This window comes from Topomyia yanbarensis, chromosome 3, assembly GCF_030247195.1.
Source record: "Topomyia yanbarensis strain Yona2022 chromosome 3, ASM3024719v1, whole genome shotgun sequence".
NCBI lineage: Eukaryota > Metazoa > Arthropoda > Insecta > Diptera > Culicidae > Topomyia > Topomyia yanbarensis.
Genome location: NC_080672.1, coordinates 412,660,413 through 412,676,769, shown reverse-complemented (window position 1 = coordinate 412,676,769; position 16,357 = coordinate 412,660,413). Strand labels below are relative to the sequence as shown.

The following is a 16,357-nucleotide window of genomic DNA, read 5'->3' as shown; positions in this document are numbered from 1 at the left end:
AGGAAGGGCATTAGTTTGGTCCAACTCGCATAACTCACACAGCACCCAAGCACCCGCGTGTAAAATATGAAGCGAACAGTTCCGAGTTCAGTGGGTGAAACGGAAAAACTCGCTCGCTCGGATGTGGCTTGTTTCCAGAACTTTGAGTGAAAAATTATGGGCTACCGCCGCTTCCAATCGTTGTATGTCTGCTGATTGAGCTCGTTTTGTCACAGCACTCCCCCTCGCACGTCTACCCCCATCCTCTCCCTCATTGGCGACAATTGAATGATTACAGTGGGCTTAAGTGAGTAATGACTTTAATTTGAGGACTTCTTCGTTCCTGCATGTGGTGGCATGCGTTCTCTTTGAATGAATGACCAGTAACTGTGCTGTGTAGGTGTGAGTTGGATGGTCGTGACTTACTCCGGTTTCAATTGATGGTGGTTTCTATAATTCCCCGAAGCGTGTGTGCTCAACGTATGTGTGAACTTTCGTGAAACATTTCGTGCGGAGTGACCTTTAGAGGAGAAGACTTGATTAATCACATATGCTCAGATTATTGCTAGCTACAAATACATGTCGTTCTCGGGGTTTAAGTCATATCGACTGTTGGACGCAGAGGTAAAAATGTTTGGATTCTTATTCTAGTCGATTCGACGAAAGTTTATCTGTTGAACATTTTAAAAAAAGTACGAATTTTGCACGAGGCAGACACTTATCAAATTAAGCTTGATTTTTTGTGTTTCGAATTCATCTTGTCGTTAACTAGCACCAACTAGTTGTCCAGTTAGACGATGTATCTAAACTAGTACCCAAATTAGCACTAGTTAGACACACAAAAAATCCAAACAGTTCACAGTTTCAGTTCGATTAAATGATTAGACGTTGAACAATAAGCTGTCAGAAGGTAGTACCGTTAGTAGTATAGAATTTCGTGTATGATGAAACTGTATAAAGGGAACTAGTGTTAATTTGGATCCTAGTTTAGATACATCGTCTAACTGGACACCTAGTTGGTGCTAGTTACTGACGAGATGAATTCGAAACGCAAAAATTCAAACGTAATTTAATTTAGGTTAAGTGGCCTTAATGCTCAAAATTGTCTAATCCAATTTTCCCTTTTGGGAATTACACGTTTATCAGTTGTTTTCCAAATTTCTAAATCAACTAGTTCGACTACTTCGTTTCACCTGGTCGTATACGCGTTAAGTGCATCGCACTTAAATTTTTTCACAATGTTCCTGTTTCATAAACAATTCCAAATATTGCAGACATTGCTTCGACACACGTTTAGTTCGCGATCGCCTTATTAAAAATTAACCTCCCACTTTAATCAGCCATTTCTCGCGTGACGCCAAGCCATCTTAACGACCAATTAAGCCTCCACCCTACCCCGTTCAAGTTAGACGGTACTCCTCATAACAATGATGATGATGATGAGGATGTGGAAATAACAATAACAATAATACTTCAATGGAGGCAACTTTGGAATTTCGGAAGCAAACATTTTGCTGCAAAAATTGGCACCTTCCACCCACCCCCAACTCCTTCGTAAAGTGTTAAGTTGCGCAGTAAAACACATTTGTTTGTGTTTTTATTGATTCAGAGACATTAATTTTATGGTACTTAAAGTGAGATTATCCAAACTCAGCCGAACTGGAAGCACTCAGTGTAACGCAGTGTTTAACGTATAAACATCGTCGGCGAACAGGAAACGTCAAATTCAATTAATTCGGCCTTCGCATGGTTCGAAATTAATTTTTTTAATAGTTCCCGGCTTCTGGTTTGGTTGGTTATCGGCAGTTAGCGACGACACCGGTCGTTGTCAGGAAATGGCTTTCCGAGATGGATTGCGCGATGCGATATGGTTGTGAATTGCCGTACTGCTGATAGGTTTGGACTTGCTTCAGCGAACGTGTGATTTATAAGAGAGGAATTTTATTGTAGATATTTTCACTTCCGATTGACATTAATTTTGAGTGCATTTGCGATGTTGTGATTTCACAAAGGTTCCTAGAGAAAAAAAAATCCAGTTGGTGTCTCCAATAAATTCAAAACTGTTTGCGTTAGTAATTTCACTCGAAAACTGCTGATCTTGCAAGGAATTTACAGCTACGGACTCAAATCCAATATCTATCCTATCATCTATCCAGCCTACTGTCCACAATTCCGCCCAATCGAAAAGTGTTGGACCATTATCAAGTGGAAGTTGAAAATATGGAAAGACAGCTCAGGACACTATACAGATGGCGCTCGATGCTAGAAAAAAATGGCCGCTGAGGTTGTACAGTCCATTGCACGACATACATAGCTCGTCAAGTTTTTTTTCCGATTCAATAAGTTTTGTAACATGTGAATATTGTAACACCTCGAAAAGTTTAGCATCACTTTCAAAGGGATCAGGAATTTGTCACTACGTGGCGCTAGTATGCATGTGAAGTTGAGCATTTTTTAACGTTAGAAAAATGAGATAAAACAAGTTGAAGTGCACAATTGCTCGTGTACACTAGCGCCATGCAGTGACAGAAATCCAAACTGAAATGTACCTTTGGGCCTAGAATACCACTTTTTTGAAGACAGCAAATATGCAGCTAATCAGGATTTCGATATACAGCATCATGAAACACCCTTTCCTAGGGTGTTGCAATATTCAATATGAACTTTGCAATACTTATCGAAGTGATTCCAAACATTTGACGGGTGTATAATGGCGGAAATACTAAGAAAAGTACGGAAGTTCGTCGGAAAGGCGTCAGAGTAATTTTGCAATCTATTTAGGAATGTACAATAAAATACTTCGATGTCGACTAAATAAAATATTCCTACGTCAAATCAATCCTAAGAAACACCTTCACTCTGGATTATAGGTGGACCAGACTTTATTAAATAATATTCGGTGAGTGCTAAATAACACGTTTCTATTCAGTAGACTTTTGATGAAAAAATCGAGACTCGTTTGACAGTTCTCTAGTCTGCGTAGTTTGAGATGAAGCGGCATTATTCATAGAAATTGGGAATATAGAGGTTACCAGTGCACTTCCCTGCGGCAGTTCTATTCGAGGAGAGGGGTAGAGGCTACTTTGGAAGTCTAACAAGGAGTATTTTTCAATGTTTTTAAGAGAAAGAGTTAGAGCATCCATTCATTATTAGTATTACTGAAAACCAAAATAATCCAAACTGAAAACCAAAATAAGTTATCAAAATTAGTTGAGAGCATTTTTTTGCTAAAAAGAGTTGTCAGAAGATATCCGCTCGGTGGACTACAGATCATTGAATAATTTGATAACTTGTTACTGTACAACGTTAACTTATTTTGCATGATTTTTCTTGGATATACAATCTAATATGCGATAATCATTATTGCGAGTGAGACGAGTTACTGAACGCTGCTGCTTGAGTTGCTGCCCAAAATGGAACTTCATGGTGAAGCATTTCGGTGGTCATCTTGTAAATTAGATAAAATAATTGAGCTCTCCCAGATCTATCGAACTCGTTACCGTCGTAGTAGGACCTGCACATCTTCAAATTAATATTGAGTCAACCGGATAATACACAAACTGTTCAGTAAACTAAAACTCTCAATTCGCTTTCGAAAAGAAATTAAAACTATGAATTTTGATTGCTGTAGTGCGAAATCATTACAGTAGTTTTGCACTTGATATGAAGATGTATTCGTGCAGGGCTTATTGTGTATGTATAGGCAACCTCAGATGTACGTGACATTCTTGTGATGGGTCGTTGAATAAACAGTAGAGCTATCACCTTCCATCTCCCATCGCCTTCACCCCAGTGGATACCTTTGGCTCTTTATCGGCCACCACTCTGCCCACAATCTCTAATAGTGCTTCTGAAATTCTTTCAACTGGTTGCATAAAGAATGACAGTTCGTGGAAAGTGGACAGATGCCAGGTTGTTCCAAAAACTAGTTGTTGTCTATTTATTATTCGAGTTTCGGCAAAGCAGTCAATAAAACAGCAAAAACGATTTGTTGTTTCAAGGACATTGAAACAACAAATCGTTTTTGCTGTTTTATTGACTGCTTTGCTGAAACTCGCATAATAAGTTATTGTCTATTTTAGTTCATATTATCATATTAGGGCATAAAACAGCAATTGCAGCAGTAAATAATTTTGGCCAGGATTCGACCCCAGTTATTCCTCTGTGCGACGTAACCAAATACTATCATCACACGCCTGTGATGAAACGACGCTAGCTCGCATTTTGGAGTTGTTAGGGTTGTTAGCTTGCTTGACTTGACAGAAATATCTAGCTTCTTTTGCAAACGGTGATAATTCACAAGCGAGCGTATTGCCAAAAAACATCCAATCCGAACTTACATCCGTCATTCCACAAGCATAATATAATGTTGAAAAATGCGGAAAATTGCAACGGTCCCAAATTGCTTCCATGTGGCACTCCGGAACTACTAATGACCAGATTCGAAAGATAAGAATCGAACCTTTAATCGCAAACCTTGATCAGACAAATACGAACCAGTCGTTACCAATATTGAATGCGGGTCAAGGGGTTTGAGTCAGGTGTAAAATGTTTGAAGGACAAACTACTGGCAAGTTAATTTCTCTCGTTGCCTAGCTTTGACATTCGTTTTCCACAGAGTTTGCAGACGACGATTATTTATGTACATAACCGTTAAAAGAAAACTTGGGGTCTCAAATCGGAGATAACTTGTTGGTCCTAAAAGAACCCGATTACATTATTTCTTCATTGAATTGTGACCAAAAGTTAAACAACAGAAAACTGACCCTCTTACACTTAAAACTGACCTGTACTATACACTGAAAATTAAGCGTCAGATTCATGGTCCGCACGCGATCATTCAAAAATACACGCGTTTATGCGAATGGCCACACGATTATAAAATCGAATTTATGCACGCTAGCGCAAGCGACAAACACGTTAACATACAAACGCTCGAGCCCTTCGCGATCATCCACGCACATGTGCGCCCGCGATCTCGCAACCATGAAAACACCCCGGGGACTAAGTTAACGGCTTTAGTACTCATAAATTTACTAACGCTGTCCCAAGAGCGCACCTACAAACGTCCGTGGTCGCGCTATCACGAATCGGTTACGCCAGGAAATCCCTACTCGGCCATAGCAGCTTCAGTTCGACCAATAGAAAATGATGCCCATCCACTAGATAACACGTCACAGTGCAGCTATTTGTCTGGCAACCGAGGGTAGCACATCTTTAACGCAGAACTTATCATTTAAATGATGACCTTAGATCTGCCATGTCTGTGTTCAAGGCACCGTAGCTTCGTCCGTCAGGTCAAGGATATATTAAAGCCCTCGACCCTAGCTGCCCATAAAGTGATACTACATAGTGTGCTTAAGATCGTTTTCTTAAACAAACCTCTCTCGTTTTTAAACTTTCTCCTTCTCTACTATTTATAATTTCTTGAATACGCGTGGAATCTGTATTCCATCGAGGCTGTTTTATGTCAGCAAAAATGTATGCCAAATTTCGATGACTGAGGTCGCTGCCAAGTGACAGATTTTGCCAGTTTTTTTGTTGAACTGCCAGATTTTCATCGAAAAATAGTGTCAATCCTGAGTGCAACTGCAATAGCTTCTCTAAAAAGCACTCCTCATTCTATATTCTGCAAATCAGGTTGATGACAAAGTCACTTCAATTTTTTTACTGCATGAGTTTGGAGAATCGATTATGCTTCGCTTCGATTATGCTTGAAAGTTTTTTCAAAATTTCGGAATATTTTAATGACTGAAAACAATTAAAAACAAAGATCGTTTATACTAGTGGTAAATCGCAAGTTCTTTAAAATATTCTCAAGTCCTATGGCTGCACCAAACCAAAATATCGAAATCACTCGAAACTATTAATATGGGCGGAACTATTCATCTCCGTGTCAGTTGTGTGTTATATACGGAATATAAAAGACGCAAATGTGTCGCCTTGGCTCACACTGTTTTGAAGTTAGTGCGGGTAAACCGGACTCTATAATTTGAATTTGAACTTCTCTTCTTGTCGACATATTTTGATTGAAAATTTTCGATAAGTCAGTCAGTGCCCACTAAAAAATTTGTCGTGATTAAAATAATATGGCCGTTTTGTAGTTTCTATTGTATTGACAGTGAAAATAACTGGTGTGATATAAGTGTGGGGAATCCGCAATCCTTGGGGCCCGATGCCCCAGCCGAGCGGGCCCATGTATAAAAACTGCAAAATCTTCCATAACAAAAAGGGAACAATTCCAGTGTCATCTACAATCATTCCTGGTCGTGTTACGAACAGCTGATAATTGACCTATAAGACAAGTGCGTTATACGTGACATACATAAAAATAACGCACTCAAAAACAAAGAAACGCTCGAATCTATTATTCCTGTTAAGACAGATGTCTTTCGTTTAATTCTACTATAATAATAATAATAATAATAATAATAATAATAATAATAATAATAATAATAATAATAATAATAATAATAATAATAATAATAATAATAATAATAATAATAATAATAATAATAATAATAATAATAATAATAATAATAATAATAATAATAATAGTAATAATAATAATAATAATGATAAAAATAATAATAATAATAACTGTTGTTTTTCACCATCAATCAGATACTAGTATTTCAACTATTACGTATAGTCTTCTTCAGTGTTCATATCAGTCTAATATGCACACTGAAGAAGACTATACGTAATTGTTGAAATGCTAGTATCTATTGATTTCACCAACAGTTTTTCATTATTATTATTATAGTGGAATTAAACGGAAAATATCTGTCTTAACAGGATTAATTATGACATTCCATTAAGCCGCTCAAAGTTTTGAATTTTGTAAAAAATATAGATCATAAAAACGTCCCGTCGATTAAATCAACGTGGCAGCACTTACGATCTTATAAACGCGGCCTCATGTACCAACATACAATCGCTCGCCCATGCCCGGTCATAATCATACCCACCCGGGAGCTCCTACTCTAAACTACGGAACTTCTGTACACTACACAACAAGTTTCAGGGTGCCATAGTTGAAGACTCCAGTGAGAGATGGGGAGCTCACTTCCTTCATCTGAATCGTGCGCCCAAAATTAAGAATCAAAATGACGACCCGTGCGAACATTTGAAAGCTCACGCGAATATGCTACTCGATTATATCAACGAATTCAAACGCGTAGCTTACGCGACAAAAAACCGGTTGAGCGAAAAAACGTTAACATAGAAACGCTTGTTCTCTACGCGATAATGAAAATCACGCCATACATGCGAACATGCATTCGTGAACACATAAAAACGCTCCGGTGATCAAGTCAACATGTTAGCACTTACGAATATAAAAAAGCGGTCTCACGCCCGTTCCCACGCGAACCTGAATCAGTCATATGCGGAAGCAGCTCTGGTCCATGCTCTCAATCTACGTCTCAAAAAAAATCAATGTGATGTGATATGGAAAAACTCACTCACTTCCAGGTCTGAACAGCACACACGAATATGCAAGTGGTTACAGGGTTATACAAAAAAAATATACACAAGTAAGTTACATAAACGCGACACACACCCTCGCGATCAAAACCGTTATCGTACAATCGCTCGAACTCTGCGCGATAATACAACGCTGGTCACAAGCGCGAATGTGCTGGCTATATGACTGTGAATTTTAGTGATCTCTTCTAGCGTATGAAAGCATCACATTCACAGTCCGCGCGATCATCCAAAAACACATGCGAGTATTCGACGGTTGTAAAATCGAATTTATGCACGCACGAGACACTGCTTAACATACAAACGCTCGAGTCTTTCGCCATGAGCTTGAGCTTGTGCGACCACCCCTGGCTGCTACTCCGTTATCGATCTGGACTAGCTGAAGTTGCACAGAGAATAAGTAGATAATTATGCTTGGGAATAGCGAAACATCTTTCAATGTGCAACTCCTGGTAATCTACGTTCGGGTCTGGCCGGCGCCGGTATTGATCAATACTTTAGGATCAATACCGGCGCCGGCCAGGCCCAAACTTAGATCGCGAAAGGAAAGGGAAGGAATGGTTATTCCGATACTTGCTTTTGCTAGAGGCCGTATATACTACTGCGCACTCCACAAGCATCACAGGAGGAGGATATTTTTGTTAGTAAGAGTATAGAAGTTGGATCACTTCTTCTTTACCGACCCCAGAGAGGTGAATTCACTATCTGGACTAGATATCGATCCACCAAACTCATAGACCGGGGACCAACGGCTTTACTTCCCTTCCGAAGGAAGACGTGACCACAGATTTTTTCACCTCAGAAAAATTTCAACGACCTCGGCTGGAATTGAACCCAGGCAAATTGGAATGAGCTTACCACTCAACCACCGGCGCCGTCACAAACGCTCGAGTCTTTCGCCATGATACAGAAAGGCGAACATGCAATCGCGGTTATCCACGCACAACGACGCCTAAGATTTTGCAAACACAAAAACGCCCCGATAATATTTAGTAAATGTTATTGAACTTATAATCTGATTTGCGTGGTTCAAAGCCCGAACAAAAAATGCTCATTCCCACGCGATCGTGAAGTCCCTACGATCGGACATCTAAACTTAATTTCACAATTAGAGTCACGGCCCGCTGAAATTGGCTTTAAATAGACTTTTAGTGAGTGACACTTCCCGTCTTACTGTCTTCTAGCTGCCAACAAGTGAAAAAGTACAATGTGTCATTTTGTTTTTGTTGTTATCTCCGATCAACAAAAAAATGACAATCAAACCTATTTCACACTAATCTACTTTTAGTTTGTTATCACATTCTAAATGAATGCTGTTTAGTTTCCTTTTCCATGCCTTGAAGTAAACAGCCAATCGTCCAGTGCTCGTCCCACAAAAATTTGGATCCTCTAAAAATCACCCATGATGTAACATCTCCTGATTACGATTTGAACCGTATTTTAGTGATCCATACCAAATAGGGTGATGAGCCCATTATTGCTATGTTTCTATTATCACGCTACCCATTTGAAGCCGTTGGTTAGAGCAGTGTCTGTCATCTTTGTTTAACGCATTGAGTAAAATGGTAGCGCAACAATAGGGGCACTCGATTCGTGTTTTCGTTGCGCTCAAACGTGAGAATTTCACTATTTTCAGCGCTTGTATGTTATTATCTTGGTACTTAGCAACGAAGCAAAGCTATTGATGCCAATTTGTACGCATTCCATTGTTTGTAGGCCGAGTAATTAATGAATCAGTGAGGCACCTTCCTTAGTATGGTGAAAATAGGCATTTCACCCTAGCATCCGTTATCGCCTCACCATGGTACGGTTCGGTTCGAACCAATCCGAAAATGAAAAAATAAAAAAACGAATTCAGCTGTCAAGTTCACTCTCAACTGAAATGATAATCCAATCCTCATTAGCGTTTGGCAGTTGTGAGGCATTTTTGCTTCCACTGTATTATCACATCGCACTTGATGTTGTTTGTCGTTCGTCACATTTCGATCCGGATCAAGGTTATGTAGTCAAACTAATCTCCAACCTCGATGGAACGAGTGGTAAAGAGGGTTGAACCAACCGCGGATCCTCGCTACTGTATGATCTGTAATGACCCATCAGAATCATACAATTTATTTCAATATCAATTTAAATTGAATCAGAATTGTTGTTGCCTGGCGGTAACGACGATGGGCGTGTGACAGAGAACGGCGACGAGAATGACGCGATGATCTGTGTTGTGAAGTACCGCACCCCAGTCGCGCACTCCTCGTTATGTGCATGCTTGCCAGATGACTTCATTGCAGAAGGGGTGACTATATAATACATGATAACTCACGCTTGATACGCGGATGATGGCGTGATGGGCTCGAACGGGATGGAGTGTCATCTTTCTAGTGGCTCTTGATAGTCTCATTCTAGAATGATTTGCTTGTCGGTAAGAGATGCAGACGGGCGCACTTGAGAAGCTTGATATTATCTCAATGCATTGAGCTGGTTCCAGGTTTTTCCAGAAACAAATTTATACTTAGCTAGAAGTTTGTTTGATTAGACGTCATCTCATTGATGCATTCCAGTATAATTACAAGACAGTCTGTAAATAAGTCGTTACGATTTCAAAAACCCGCTCACAGTTCTATCCTATTTCATTTTGAAATACTCCGGAACGACCAAATTGTATACAAAATTCGCCCCAGGCAACCGAACCAACATATTCACCGTACAAAACGTCCGGTGACAAAATCAACAACTCAATCTGCAAGCTCAATTAGCACAATGAGCAGACAGACATGAATGAAAGAGGAACCTTTCTGTGCGCTCGAGTGCGTTGACCCCTCCCCTGTGTGTGTCTGACTGTGCTGCCGGCTGGATTAGAGTCTGGACCGAGAGACAGAGAGAGGGGCCCACTCAAGAAAGCAGCACTAAACCTCATTTGGTATTCAATTCAAATAGTGGCGGTGGCGGTGGAGGCAGTTGCTGCACAAAAATGCGCTTGGAGTTTAATATAAGGGTCATTTCTGTCTTGCGAGTGCGTAAACGTACTGCGGGGGTTATGCACTCTGAAGTGAGCTGTGTCTGCGAGATTCATTTTTTTTATTATTAATTTTGAAACCTGCTGATTTCATTCTTAATTAAAACAAAAATCATCATTTTTTATTCATTATTTATGAAATACTAATGTGAAATCATTGATCTCTGCGTAAATAGTGTTTCAGTGCGCTGGAAAATATTTGAAGATTCGGGTTTGTCCTTTAAGAAGTGTTGGGTATATACAGAACTCCTTTTCTTGCGGAACATCACACTTGACAAGGGGTTTGATCCATTTTTTTTGGAGCGTCAATCCGGCTGCTAGCTTAGTCTTGGTCCGGCACCAAGTCGAGACGCAAATTCCCTAACTGATTTTATTGTTGATTAGGATTCTTTAAATCAAAGTTGGAAGCACACCTGGAGGCACCTGAACGGAGAAACTTGCTCCCAAATCGACCATTTTCAATAGACGGTCATCATTTCTCCAATGCACAGTGGTCCAGATTGTGAATGTAGCAGGAATGTTAACTTTTTGTTGAAATTAAATGACTTAACCTTACCATATGTTTGGCAAAGTTGTTGTACTTTGTAAGGCTCTTCTTTTTGTTTAAAAAGATGCTAGGGTAGTTCTAATTTTAGCAATATTTAACTTTTTAACGATTCGAGATAGAGCTTTACAGTCCTCGATGAAGTTGTAGAGCAACACATTTTAGACAAATTTGCTGAAGACATGCAAGCACTAGCATTTATACCTCCCATTGCATGAGAAATCCAAATTTAAGCTTTAGAGTCTTAAAAAACGGTTTTATTTCTGCAACTTTTGTAGTTTTTATCACTTTTTCCAATAATCTTCGATTAGGGCATTGAACATTACATACCGTTGCTGCCATATGAAATAGCAAGCTTTATAGTATAGATCACCAAAAAATGGCGAATATGATATTTTTTTATATCTTGCAATATTTACTCAATTTTTAAGTTTATTTTTAGTAAAAAGTATATAACTTTTTAACGAGAAAAGCTAGAGATTCGGTATATTAAGATAAATTGTTCTCCTTCAAAATATCTGAAAGTATTTCTAAAGTGATCTTAATGAAAAATAAAAACTGCAAAAGTTACACAAAGAAAACCATTTTTTAAGAAACACTATTTTTTTGGTAAATTTCTTATAAAATGAAAAGTACACTACATAGAGTTTCAGGGTCTTTGACAAAGTTTTTTAAAATTTTATTTTGTGCTATTTTCTGCAAGACGGCGAAACTCTATCTCGAACCATTAAAAAGCTAATTTTCTGATTTTAATAAATTTAGAACCACCCTACCTATTATTTAAAATAATAGAAAAGTATTGTAAAGTGCAATATTTTATCATGAAAACGAAACTATATTTGTTATTTTGTTCATCGTGAAAGTAAATTTAAACATATTACTAAGTGTCAATTCATGAAAAACCAATTTTTTAATATAACTTTTAGTTTTCACCGTTTTCCAACCTATCCTTCTGATGTTTTTCGAAGCTTTTGAAGACGAATATTTTCTTCTGACACATCAAAATTCTAGCTTCTATCCTTCAGAAGATATAAGCACTTAGTATATAAAAAACAGATTATTTTAACTCAATTTTATGAAATTAAAAAAAAATAGTTTCCGCCATTTCTTGCTCAATTATAACTCTAATCATGACCTTACTTTTAGTTGAAAAAGAATTGCCTTTTGTTTGCCCCAATGAGTTATATTATTATTCTAAAAAACCCCATTTTTGGCGAAAAAGTACTCATAACTTTACAACGAAAATAGTTAGATATGTGGTACCCATGAAACGAACTATTCGCCCTAAAACAATCTTAAAGTTATCAGAAGACTACTTCTGTTTTAAATCAATACCGCAAAAGTTATTTGAATAAAACGTTTTGTCTAAGAAACACCCTAACTTTTGATTTTAAATTTGCTGTAAAATAAAAAGTATGACAGCTTACATGTCTTCAGTAAACTTTTCCAAAATTTGTCGTTCTACAATCTCGCTGAAGGTCGTTTGGCTCTAGCTGGAATGATTAAAAAGTCAATCTTTGGATTTTGGTAAAATTAGAACCACCCTGACTGTTGTTTTAACAAAAAGAAGGGGCTCACAAAATACTAAAATTTCTCCAAAGACTTAATGAGACTAAGTTGTTTAGTTTTAGTAAAATTTCAAAATTCCTGCTAAATTTGCATTCTGGACCACTGTGCAATGTCTGGACCAATTGTCGACATTCACCATTATATAGTGGTGCATAAGCCGATTCTGGTTGCTTTAAAGCTCTACGAACGAATCGAAGAACTGTTAAAGAAAATCTTAACGCAACGTGTAAACAGACCCACACGGCGGTCAATACAACAATCGCAAAATGCTTGGTACTACACATGGAAGTCAGCGGACTTGCTGGTCCGGCGTTGAGTGCTGTGGAGTAACAGACGTCGAAATTGGTCTACAAGCCGTATGCTTTCAGTGGCTACCCGTTAGAACTGGGGACAATGTTGTGAGCTGAGGTTAGCTGGGATAAAACTTCATCAGCGTGACATGGATACGATAAAAAGGTACACACTAGCGAAAATTTTACAAAACTATCAATAATATGATGAGGAAGAGCGATTATGATCAACGACCCGGCCAGAAATCTGTTGACGGATCATATGGAAGGAGCTGCCAAGTAGATTGAGTTATTATTGAACGAACTGTCAAGCAGTCAGGGAAAGCACAAATAGAATAAGAAATCAGGCTTCGACCTATCCCCGTTAGACGAAAAGGGAAAGGCTATTTGAAAGCTGAAAAGCGAGGGTGAGCTGTACTAAGCAATCCAGAAAGCCTGATCGAGCTAATCTAGATTGAAGAAAAATGCCTTAGGATTAGTTGAATGCCCTCAAAACTCTCCCATGTTCTGTTTAGCAGACCGCACCCGTTGGTTGAATCCTTTATCAGCGAATCCGATGTGCTTTTTTGGGCCTCGTGGACGAGATCAACATCACAGGAGTTGATCGAAATGCAATGGAAGAGGCGTTGTTACAAACCGCGAGACTACGAGAATCGGAATGACAAAGTACATGGTAGCTAATAGAGAACGTGGCCGTCAGGTTGGAATGGATGGGGTACTGTACGAGGTTATCACCGAGTTCATATATCTTGGAATACTAGTAATGACATATGATAACAATGCTAGTCGCGTGGTAAAAATGCTTCAAATCGACTTTCTACGGTAGTCAGCTAAAGTCCCGTTTCCAGTGGACGCGCACAAAACTTGCACTCTATATAAATAGCTGATACTTCCTGTTGCTCTGAACGGGTGTCCGTCGATTATGAGTGAATCGGACTTAGCTCCCTATGCTCTCACAAATTTGGTATCTTGGTTTCAGGAAAATGTTCCGATCATGAGCATATTTTTTGAGGAATAATAATAAAAGATGGGTGGATATTGAAAGCCCTTTTTGTTCAGTATAATTCGTTCAAATGATATGGACAAGATCAGGTTTCGACCAATTTTTCAATCACTATATCAACCGGCCCCGCTACGAATGCCATTCTAGTGGCAATCGCTGCGTGTCGCTAATAAACCATTAAAACGATAACTATTTGTTTTGAAATCACTAGGCTATGCTCTGAAGATTAGGAAACACGTTTTACCTTTTACTTTTCGTTTGTCTGCTTTACTGTGCGCAGCAGCACTTATCGAGTTGTCGTTACTTCTAACTGACCAAAATATAAATTTGTTTCGTCGGATCTGTATTCCCCAATCAGAAACACCCTGGTTATGTTGACGTCGAAATTGCGGCGTAAATACGCATTGTTATGTCTGAGTGAGTTTGTAAGTAATCATTTTATAATCACTGGGTTACTTTACGATTTCTAAAAAAAAAGCAGGAACTTCCATTTGATTTCCGAACACTTTACCTTTAAAAATATATAATAGGGTGTAGCACCTCGAGCAAAGTCCCTCTGTAAAATTTGTTCTTAATCGGGTATGGCTAAGCTGATCAATTCTGACGAAAAAATGAGTATACCATGCGGACTGTGTAACTGATCGTAGTGAACGATGGCGCTTCATTAACGTACGTATTTTTTCAGTGTTGATCAGTTTAGACATAATTAACCCCTTCATGCCCATATTGTTTGTGGACAACAACGGTTTTAAACAGCTATAACTTTGTAACTATTACCTTTCATTTGAGTATAAACAGTTACAAGGATCAGCTCTAGAACTGAAGTTATTGCAATTATTCTGATTAGATTCCGATGGAGCAGTGCTGCCAGGGACAGTTTACGTTGAGGACGGAAAATGATTTTTTCATATATCTTCGTTATGTTGCAATATTATTGAAAGCTTATAAAACTTATTAATTTAGAGTGCCTTTGGCTACGTTCTCCACGCAAGTGGACTATTGTAAATATTCTAGGAGAATTGTATTGAGCATTGAAAGGTAAAAATTGAGCAGCTTCTAGCACTACGATCATTATAAAAAAGGCGTTTTCAAGGAAAAATAGTTTTGAAACCCTACCTACATGCACTAGAAAAAAGTTGGGCATGAAAGGGTTAAATAAATAATTAAGGAGTACCGCAAAGCAGTCACACCTCAAAAAATCCAGAATAAGGCAATCTATTTAAGTTGAGGTATTCAAAAAAAATTATGAAATTTGTTTTTTCGATTTGGCACAAGATCTTGCCGTTTCATTAATTTTTAAGACATTTTACTCAAAAACACATTTGATTTCCAAAACAACGGCACTCCTTAATCATGTTCGATTGATCTTAAATTTTGTGAAAGGATTTGCTTAAATGTCCCAAAGTTTTTGCACAGCACCCATTTATAAAATTCAATGGCCACTTATTTCCTAACCGGTCCAAAATCATTTGGAAAAAAGATGAGTTCGGGCTCATTTTTTTGTTCGTGATTCCACCCGGAACCACTTACACGACATACTTCAGAATGTTTCTATTCCCATATTTTTGTTGTTTAGAAAAATTTTGCAAAAAAAAACTTCTACGTCTATTGTTGAGAATATTTGCCGTTTAATGAATCCTCACCTTCCGATGATTTCAAAAGGGTTGTATCAAAATGTGGCAAGTAGTTCAAATGCCCATCGCATGATCTGGGATGGCTCAGATATCAATTTGAGCGGCACTGAATTGATAGAATGCTTTGGTAGCACGAACCTGCATTTCCATACTCTGGCAGGAAAGAGCTGTCGGATGTAACCCTCTGTGCCGACAATATTACATATAAATTGGCAAATTGGATCGTAGTTCGAACCGTCGTTATCGAATCATAAATACACCATCGTTGATCATCTGACCGTTTAGTCCTTAATCTACGAACTGGGACCTCTACGAAGAGGGCTTAGCGGCTAGGATTTATGGGAATTGAATCTTCAGGTCACTTGGATGGGGTCGTGGATAAAAAAAATCTCGCTTCGAGTTGGACGTGCTTCCAGAGGATCTCCTTTGTGGAATGTCGAACTTGCTAAATTTAAAAAGTTATTGAGAAGAGCTTGGATCTGGCCGGAAAAAACCTTTGTACAAATGTCTCAAAGAGACTAGTAAATTACACACAAAATCCAAAGTCAGTTCGATTAGAACTTTTAACGATGAATACTCGTCTGAGGAAGATGTAGTATTTAACTGTCTTTTTGACACACACTTTCCAAGCTGTATTGAGTCCTCATCAATGACTGTCCCTGAATTCTGTTCAGTTAGTTCTGATTATTGGGCATTTGCTCGTATAATTATGACAGTCGAATCGATCAAATGGAAGATTGAAAGTTTTGCTCCGTATAATTTTCCGGGAAAAGATGAAATCATTCCAGGTTTACTTGAAAGACGATATAAACACTTCAAGCATATTTTGAAAAAAAGTTC

The 16,357-nt window shown here is 38.4% G+C and overlaps 1 protein-coding gene across 14 annotated transcripts in view; it reads left to right on the top strand.

Moving 5' to 3' along the window:
* LOC131693510 (RNA binding protein fox-1 homolog 2) overlaps positions 1 to 16,357 on the top strand; it is an 803,264-nt gene that overhangs the window by 332,434 nt on the left and 454,473 nt on the right. Inside the window, exon 1 of one of the 14 annotated variants that reach the window (XM_058981391.1) lies at positions 382 to 603. The exons of the other annotated variants lie outside the window; for them this stretch is intronic. Coding sequence (XP_058837374.1) covers positions 559 to 603 — 45 coding nt within the window. The 5' untranslated portion in view covers positions 382 to 558. Of the gene's footprint in view, positions 1 to 381; positions 604 to 16,357 lie in introns of those variants that run through there. 14 annotated transcript variants of the gene reach the window in all.